Source organism: Scomber scombrus, chromosome 18 (genome assembly GCF_963691925.1).
Source record: "Scomber scombrus chromosome 18, fScoSco1.1, whole genome shotgun sequence".
NCBI classification, from domain to species: Eukaryota; Metazoa; Chordata; class Actinopteri; order Scombriformes; family Scombridae; genus Scomber; species Scomber scombrus.
Window position 1 is genome coordinate 22,280,910 of NC_084987.1, and position 9,017 is coordinate 22,289,926.

General features: G+C 38.6%; 1 protein-coding gene across 1 annotated transcript; it reads right to left on the reverse strand.

Moving 5' to 3' along the window:
• Positions 1-2,306: 2,306 nt before the first annotated feature.
• On the reverse strand, positions 2,307-7,764 carry txn2 (thioredoxin 2). Its single transcript, XM_062438693.1, has 4 exons — positions 7,709-7,764; positions 5,930-6,207; positions 3,576-3,699; positions 2,307-2,563 (listed from the first exon to the last, which is right to left on the reverse strand). The coding sequence occupies exons 2-4, from the start codon at positions 6,205-6,207 to the stop codon at positions 2,447-2,449; spliced, it is 519 nt and encodes a 172-aa protein (XP_062294677.1). The 5' UTR covers positions 7,709-7,764; the 3' UTR covers positions 2,307-2,446.
• Positions 7,765-9,017: the final 1,253 nt, after the last annotated feature.

A 9,017-nucleotide genomic window follows, 5' to 3' on the forward strand; every position in this document is an offset into this window, starting at 1 on the left:
TACTCCACTGTGTGTCTAGAAGGCACCGACACAAATGCCACACACACCTCCTCCAATTACCATTTTTTTGCCTTGTTGGTAAAACCTGCTGTGCAAATAAACTTGCTAGGCCTCACAATTTCAACTAATGATTTACAGTGTGCAGAGATAACACACAAACGTATTGTTTTTGTTTTTTACAGTAATTGGGAACCATGGTAACTGCCAAACAAACACAAAGTCACAAATCTACAGTAAGGAGAGGTCTACTGTGTTGTTGTGATGTTCAGACTGTTCAAAAGTTGGGTTCAATCACATGATTGGAGACAGAAAGGTCTTATGGTATTTTACCAAGCAGGTCAAACTGAAAATAAAAGACTGAACTGAATGGTTAACTGTGCAATGAAGGGCCAGAGTCCGTATGTTGACCCAGACTCCAGAGCTGAAGTGATATGATTATCGATTGACAGAAATTCATTGGCAACAGTAATTGTAATTGTTGGTTGCAGCCTTACAGTATTCTCCTATATAAACTAAAACATCTCAGGTCTTAAAACTTTATTTTGACATATACCAGGGCCAGATGAGCGGTGAAACAAAACAAATGCAGATGCTTCTATTTGCATGGTACAATCAAGCTATTAACACCCAGTCATGCTCTGTGGCATGTGTAAAAATGCTGAGCAGGCCCAGTTGATTCTGATTTTGTGTCAAGATGGAAAAAGAAAAAGACTTTGAAAGAGGGTTGATTGTTCAGACACGGTTGGCAAGAGCTTCAGTCACAAAATTGTGCATTAGTACAATATGTTTATAAGAACGGAAAAGCAACTCTTCCTCAACACAGGACATGATCAGACCGTCAGAAAGAAAACTCTGTCGACAATTACATAGACAAGGGTATTATGATAGGGTTGCAATGCATGAACCCCTCATTACAAAGATGAATGCACATTTGAGAGTTCAGTGGTGCAAAAACCACAGGCACTGATCTAAAGTGATATGAATCTGATGAGTCATTCCTCACCTTATTCATGTCAAGTGGGCGAGGACATGTGTGGTGTCCACCAAGAGAACAGTGCAGACCTGAACTCTTGACCCCTACAATAGTAGTGATTAATTATTTATTAATCTAATCATGTGATTGTTAAAACACTTACTTATTAATACAAATTGTTGCAGCTCTTATTTTAACCCAAGTGATATAAGAGTAAATCTGAGCTTTTGGGGCCCATGGACAGTTGCCATCGGATTACGTCACCAGAAAAGGTGTGAGAATCAACTAAAAACAATATGGTTGGAGAGAAGCATTAAGTGGAGGGTGTTGTGTTGGCGTGATGAAAGGGTTGATGGCATGAGTAACATCTACATGTTCAGACAGTAGTCAGAGAGATGCCCCCCATCTCTCATTGAACAGACATATAATAAAAGTGGGAATTATTGAGAGCTGCTTTAACTACATCATTTTATACACCTTCTTCTACTACAGTTCCTTGGTGAGAAAATCCCCTTAAATCCTGCAGATACACATCATACAAGCAGCCTTTTCTGCACCCACCCAGTGTTGTCAAAATAGTTAAAAAGTACGTAACTCAAATCTTGCATCAGCGTCACTGGGGACAATAAAGCTCAGATGTTGACTGTTTTATAACTAAAGACAAACAAAAAAAAACACAATTCAAATACAGAACATCTTTTGACTCCTTTTATTACTTCACTTGGTCATGTTTCTGATACTTAAGAGTTCATTTCAGTAATAAACTAAAATCAAACTCATATTTTGCAATTCCTGCTTGACGTAAATTTCACAGTCAGGACCCAGAAATGCACAAAGAAACATACACACATACACACATATTCCTTTCTCACAGTATTAGGCATAATGGTGTATAATGACCGTGTGTGTGGCTTTTTGATGTTAGAGAAACGCCACCCTCGTGTGGACGAAAGCAGGAACTACAGGTAACACTGTCACAAACCTCATTCAGTATCGTCAGGTTTTAAGTTAAATCCTCTTTACCGCTAAAACTACATATGTTCATCCCTCATGTTACACAGTATAAGTGCAGTACAGCGGTGTATTTTCCATTCTATAGACTCTTACAGCAAACTGTTACCCACTCTAGAGGTATGAAATATAAGCCGTGGAACTGTCACATTATTTCGAGAGAAGTGGACCTGCCCGGCATGAGCTTAAAAGGTTAATGTAGGCACACACCCATTACTAGACAAAAGAAAACAGAGAGACACAGAGAGACAGAAGCAATAATGCACAGCAGAAGCAGTGTGTCTAGGGATGGTTGTGAGCAACTGAAAGTTTGCCAGCTGGGATTGTGGCATGGATTTCTTTATGTGTTGTTGTTGTTGTTTAACAGGCTCATAATGGCAACTGACTGCTGCCGACCATGCCGGAATCATTAAAAAACACGGCACCATAATAGTGGTGAACGGTGGGGATGGGACAGTTGGTTTATTGTCCAATGATCTTGCTGACAAATGAGTCCAGCTCATCATCGTCTTTGATGCCCACAAAATGGTCGACGACGTCGCCTCCTCGCATGGCGATTACTGTGGGAACAGCTGATACCTGGGGACAGAACCAGTTACGCGTTATATGACACAAATAATATCATGACTTAACATCAAATACATTAAGTAATATTCAATTCATTACCCTCCTTTCACTGCAAATTATATCTCTTTACACAGCAAATAACAATGTCAAGTCAAGCCAACTTTATTGGTAGACTTTTCATTCAACGGGGCAGCTTCGGGTTGCCCCCAACACAGATAAGATCCACAGAGAGGTCAAACTCATGGGAAGATGTTCTGGGGTAAACTGAAAGATGCTTATTTCGGTTAATCAAGACCGGTGGTCTGCGTCCACTGGGAAAAAGGGAGGTTCTGTTTGCTTATGGCTTCAAAGAGCACCAATTTACAGATTGTGTACACAGGGTGAAGTACTTTGAGTTTACGCCTATGAATTCTCAAATTACCACAACTAAAGTACGCATTCTATGTATTGTTTATTCACTTTATTTTATCATATGTTTAGTAGTATTATCAAGCGGGTTTTATTTTCCATCTGATGCACATTTACATGTTTTCATGTGAAGCACTTGGTGAATGTATTTTGTTGTAAAGCACTTTGAGCTGCATTTTTTTGTAGGACAGGTGCTTTACAAATAAAGTTATATTTTTTATCATTATTATATAAAGGCTTAGATGTTGAAATGGTTAGGACTTTTCTCAGATTATCTAGTAGTTTGTTCCAGGACGAAAATAACTAAAAGCCTCCTCTGAGGACCTGGATCTTACTCTGGGTACAGTTTGACGCTAACTGCCAGATGACCTCAGGGGTCTGGTGGGACTGTGGTCAGTGAGCCAAAAGTGGTTTATGGAGTAATAAAAATAATTTTGATGTTGATTCTGTGCTGTACTGGGAGCTGGTGAAGATTTAAGAACTGGTGTAATATGTTCTTATTTGTGTCTTCGTGTTAGGACTCGAAATGCTGCTTTCTCAATGAGATGCAGCCTTTTGAGATGTTTTGGCAGTTCAGTTTAAAGACCATGTATACTATAAAAACTGCGAATCTCACCCCATATTCAATAGCCAGGTCTGTGTGATCGTCTATGTCAACCTTTGCCATGGCAACACGGCCTTTCTGTTTGGCTACAGCCTTCTCCAACCTTGGCCCAAGGATCTTGCAGGGACCACACCACCTAAAAACACAAACAGAATAAATGTTAAAGTGTTTATTCCCTAAAAGATAACTGCATTGAGTATGACCAGGAAGAGGAGTGTATGATGAAGTCTAATACAGATTTTAAAGGGGTATGCCATCAATTTAGTATTGCACTTCCATAAAGTTGGGGGGCATTTAAGACGTTTAGTCTAGTATGGGTCGAGCTCCAGAAACACTGGATCCTTTATTTCCCAAAAGGCATTCAATAGTGTCTTTGATTAGGCTTTTCCTGATTGACAGACATCATGTCCAGTTTCTAACACAGGCTTTCTGTTAAACATTGTAAAACCTCAGGCTATACTTGACATAACCCTGATGCTTTTGACTTTCAAATATCAATGAACTACAATAAAGCAAAAAACATGATTATATAGATTGTAATGGCATCAGAGCTGCAACAATCAATCAGTCGATCAATAGAGAAAATACCAACATTTGCTGGTTGTAAAATGTGAGGAATTGATTTTTTTCTGTGTCATACATGAATGTACAATGAATATGTTTTGGACTGTTGACTGGACGAAGACCACATTTTAAGACACCTTGGGCTGTAAGAAATTATCCTATAATATTTTTTCATTGTCATGGGCTCCATATTCCCGACCTAAACTTTAAAAAAAAAATGAAGTTTTAAAATTTACATTTAGCTATGCTCATTGTGAAAGTACAAAATCCAATTAGTACAAAAAACAAATGTTATTCATTTACAGAACACCATGCTACAGATTGTAATCTCCATGGCCGTCTCTATTCAGTTTAAATTAACATCTTAACTCCAAACTATGTCTAAATTCAGATACGATATGTTACAGTTTAGTCTCCACATTAGAATACATCTCGGGTACATTTTGTGTCAAATAATCCTAAAAGGTGTAGCTATGAAGACCTTTCTATAAGACAAGACACATCCAGTGGCATGTTGCGACAGCTGCTGTGTAACCTCACATGACAAATGCCATGAAAGTGGAATCCTCGCAGTCAGTTGTATACATGTGTATTTATTTTTAACAGTCAGACACATGCTGCATGTATGTAACACCTCTAGTCATTTAAAGAAACAGTGTAGCTGTAAAAGCAGGTCTTACCCAAGGTCACTGCTTAAATTCCTGAATTACACATACAAATAAGTGTTCATACAGAACTCCCCAATAACTGAAGAAATGATTTAGGAGCATTAAGAGGTCTATTTCGAAATATAGCCTTAGAAACCATATGTTCAACACTGCTTATCTAACCCACTTATACACAGTTTTACCACATCCACATGGTTTGTGACATTACATTTGATCAATTTAGTAAATTCCTTTATACAGCTAATAAGTATGCTGGCTCAAAACACTGCAAATTAAAAAAACATCATCAATTTGACAGCACATTTAGAAAACCTGCTGCGAATTCAAATACAACACATTATAGAAAAATGTGATGAACACGTCTGGACATACGATCATGATGCTAAAATAAACCAAAAAAAATACTTCCATGTTAACTCATTTGCCATCGCTACTGACAGATAGTTGACTTAAATAATGCCATGAGTCACCAACTGTTGTTAAAACAAGCGTGTCCAGGCGTGTTCATCAATTTTAAGTGTCCTTTGGAAACCTGTCCATTGTGTTGTCTGAAATGAGTTGTCTAAATTTGCAGCGTGTTTTCTAAATGCTGCTTATGTGTTGTCATATTGATGAAGACATTTTATTCATTTGGTTGTGTTCTGTTTACAGTCCGACCGATATATCGGTCAGTCAATATTATTGGCCGATATTGGCCTATCACAGATATATCGTATTGGTGAATATGTTGTCCGATATGTGCCTATACTTTTTTCATTCATAGCTAATTATACTTAAATTAAATTCCCAGCTTAGTTGACTGTTTCAGTGCACTGAGTACTGTTAAACTGTAAAATATCATGCAATCATTACATATCTTGGTCACTAGTGTTTGACCACATTTAAGGGGATCATTGCAAAAAAAAAAAAAAAAGTGTGTTTATGTTTATATTCTGTAATATTATCGGTCAATAAATCGATACCAGAATTATTTTACTCCCTAATATCAGTATTGGCATCGGCCCCAAAAGTCCAGTATTGATTGGGCCCTATTATTTCCATGTATTTTCTTAAGCTGCAGTGGATTGAGCTCTCAGGGCCACAGTACATTAGGTCAGATAGTGATCTACAGCCATCCCTCCCTGAAGTACTCACTGTGCATGGAAGTCGATTAGAACGGGCAGTTCATTCTTGATGACCCTCTCTGTGAAATCTTCATGGTCCTGAACATTGAAGGAGACTTCACGGCGGGAAGTGTGAGGAAGGACACGAGGCAGTGTGCGTGAGGGGGAGAGGAAGGACACCCGGGTCGTGGCGGACTGCAGGGAGGTGGAGAAAGAAGAGGAGCTGATGGTGGCCGTGGATGCTGGGAGGCAGCGGATCTCTTTTGCCGGGAGTGTCCAAATTCTACGCACTAGCAGCCTGTGGGCCATCTGAGCCAAAGACAGAAAAGAAAAGAACAGAAGATGAATGTTGATTAATATAATTCATGTCGATTTCGAGCCAGTTTGACACTGGTCGAGTCAAAAGCAGTGGCACAGCACAATGTTGATACTGTATCACAAGGGGACAGTTATGTAAGGCCAGCGGGTCTACATGCAGGGGTGGGAGTGTGTTTCCTCTATGATTTATGTGTTTTTAGCTCAAGCACAAACAAGGTTTAACTAGATTCTCCCATGACTGTAATGACTTAGTTATGCAAGGTCAGAAAGCCCTCACAAATCTATAAAGACACTGTTACAGGATTTATCTGAGTTTAAATAAAAAAAGTTAGGTTGACAGGAACCCACTTTAAACTCTGTATCTATTTAACATGCAGGGTTTAAAGTTGGCACCAGTTTGCTAGGACTAGGATTAGAGCTTCTAATTAGTCAGGTAATGATATTTGTTTAGAACATCAATCAGCATCAATTTTAATAATCCATCAATCATTTCAATAATTTCTTTGTTGGTTTTCTTGGTCTTTGAATCTGAATTCCTTTTGAAAGTCCAAAACCTTACCTTAAAGCAGCAAATGCACACATTTCAGAAGCTGGCACATATAACTGTTCAGCTTATGTTTTGTGTTAAAAATGACTAGAATGATTAAACAATTATCAAAAGCATAATTGATCATTTATTTCAATCATTTTGACTGAATAACAATTGATCTGTAGCCTACAATCATGTGCATTATAATCATGTGTATTAGTAATTTATTAATACAACTTAATTGCAGTCCAAACTAAGACATTATAATCACAGATTGCCAATAAAGTCATTAAGCATCCCACTGATGATTACATGGGATCAGTAACTCACCACCCAGAGCTGCCTGATAAAGGAAATACTTAATATGATCATTCATATTTCTGTTATCAATAAACAACACCATCTCTTTAACTCTTAAGCAGTTTACCTGCACTCTGAGGTATTGTCATGTGTCACTGGTACAGGACATTTGTGTTGCTGGTGAGTTAGCACACAAACACTTCTTAAGAAAAGCCAATATTAGCTAACGTTAATATTTAGGCCGTTTTTCAGGCTTGTCCACTGTCTCAGTGTTTAGAGGAGTTAGTTAAATGAGGTCAGCTTCACTAACAGATGGTTTACTCAGCCATATTGCTCTGCTGTTACAACACACTCACTCAACAAAGACGAAGACACAACAAACTGCTTCAAACATGTAACATAATGACTCTAGATAATATCTAATCCTTTCCCCTCCGGCTTGGTCGGAGGTGTTTTTAGTTTGCTTGTTTCCTCCATTAACCTCCGTTACGTATGACTTTGCCCTCTTCGTCCTACTCCTCTTCCTCATAGCATTACCACCGCCTCCTCACGCCGTGAAAGACACAAACACTGAAACCGGAGCTCACAGTCCCGCCATACATTCATAAACGACACGTACGGTACAGATACATTCACACAATAAGAGACATTATCAGTGTTTACCTTGCCGTGAAGCTCTGGTTGCACTTGGCCTCGCGGACCAATGAAGTGCTTCCGCCGTAGTGCTGCAGACTATAAACTGCTTTTTATCCAGGACACAGTGCAGTGAGGAGCGCCATCACCTGGCAGAGCCGAGAAGTGCAGGGCCGTTTGTTAAAGGGATAGTTCGTATTTGTTAAATTGAAGTTGTATGAGGGACTTCAGTGTTTATCACCTGCAGTTTGGGTCGGTAGTTTAAAGAGGCAGACAAAAGTACCGGCATGGAAGCTAAAGTTAAGCAATGCCATGTTATTGCTGTGAACGGTGGCATCAGTAAAACATAATTTAGCCACCCAAATAAAGGCCCACCTAAAAAAATGAATATCGGCTTAAGTGTGCACTATATTTAGAGCATTTTCGCCGCATTATATTGCTGTCAGTCAGCCCTATCTTATGGCACTATATTCTCTCAACCACTGAACTTCTGTATTCCTACGCATAGGCTACAGCACACTGTATTACACTGCAAGACCACTTTCTGACCAGAAGGTTGTTTTCACATTCATCTGCTGAAAGTGGAAACTTTTTTATATGAAAGGGGTGGGCGTTCTCATGTATGATTTGTGACATCACAACTAGTTTTGAAGCCAATTCTGCTCAATATTGGACTTAAGCTAGTGTGATGTTAAAACTTGAAGGCTCCAGTGCACACACACTGAGAATGACTTTCACACTGACATAGGTAAACTTCCAAAATGAAATGCATATTTATAGATTCTTGAATTTTTAATGAGGGAGAAGGAGTAGGTGTAATGTAGATGTATTCCAGTGAGGTAGTAAAACTATCTACACCTCAAGCAGCTACAACAGTAAATAATACTTGTGTGTTGATGCATCAACAAACTTAACAATCTAAACTGTAACATGCAATAACGCAATTGTGCACAAATAACAGGGTTTTACACTTCCTAATAACATACAATGTGTAAGCCAAAGCCAGATGTTTCCTGCTATTTGTACACCATGGAATGAGGGTCAGTTTTTTTTTGCAGAATGAGTATTTTTACCCTTGCTTCTATTATGTCTTCACTTTTACTTAAGTAGGAATTTTAATACAGCAATGAACTATTCTACACTTTGGTATTGGCACTATTACTTATAGGATCTGAGTACTTGTTTCACTACTGAGTATTCTACAGTTTGAGTTGACTTCATCAATTTGAGTTTCAGTTAGTGATTTCCAGTTTAGTGCAACAACACTGAGCATTATGTTTTTAGATACAACATTCTATGTACCAAATCATTGGAATAGCATAGATTTAACATTTAAGGC

Excerpts from the sequence above, each read along its gene's own strand:
- txn2 (XM_062438693.1), bottom strand. The coding sequence starts at position 6,207 with ATGGCCCACAGGCTGCTAGTGCGTAGAATTTGGACACTCCCGGCAAAA. Across the intron at positions 3,700-5,929 it reads CTAATCGACTTCCATGCACA|GTGGTGTGGTCCCTGCAAGA; the intron begins GTGAGTACTTCA and ends TTGTGTTTTTAG. Across the intron at positions 2,564-3,575 it reads ACCTGGCTATTGAATATGGG|GTATCAGCTGTTCCCACAGT; the intron begins GTGAGATTCGCA and ends TTCTGTCCCCAG.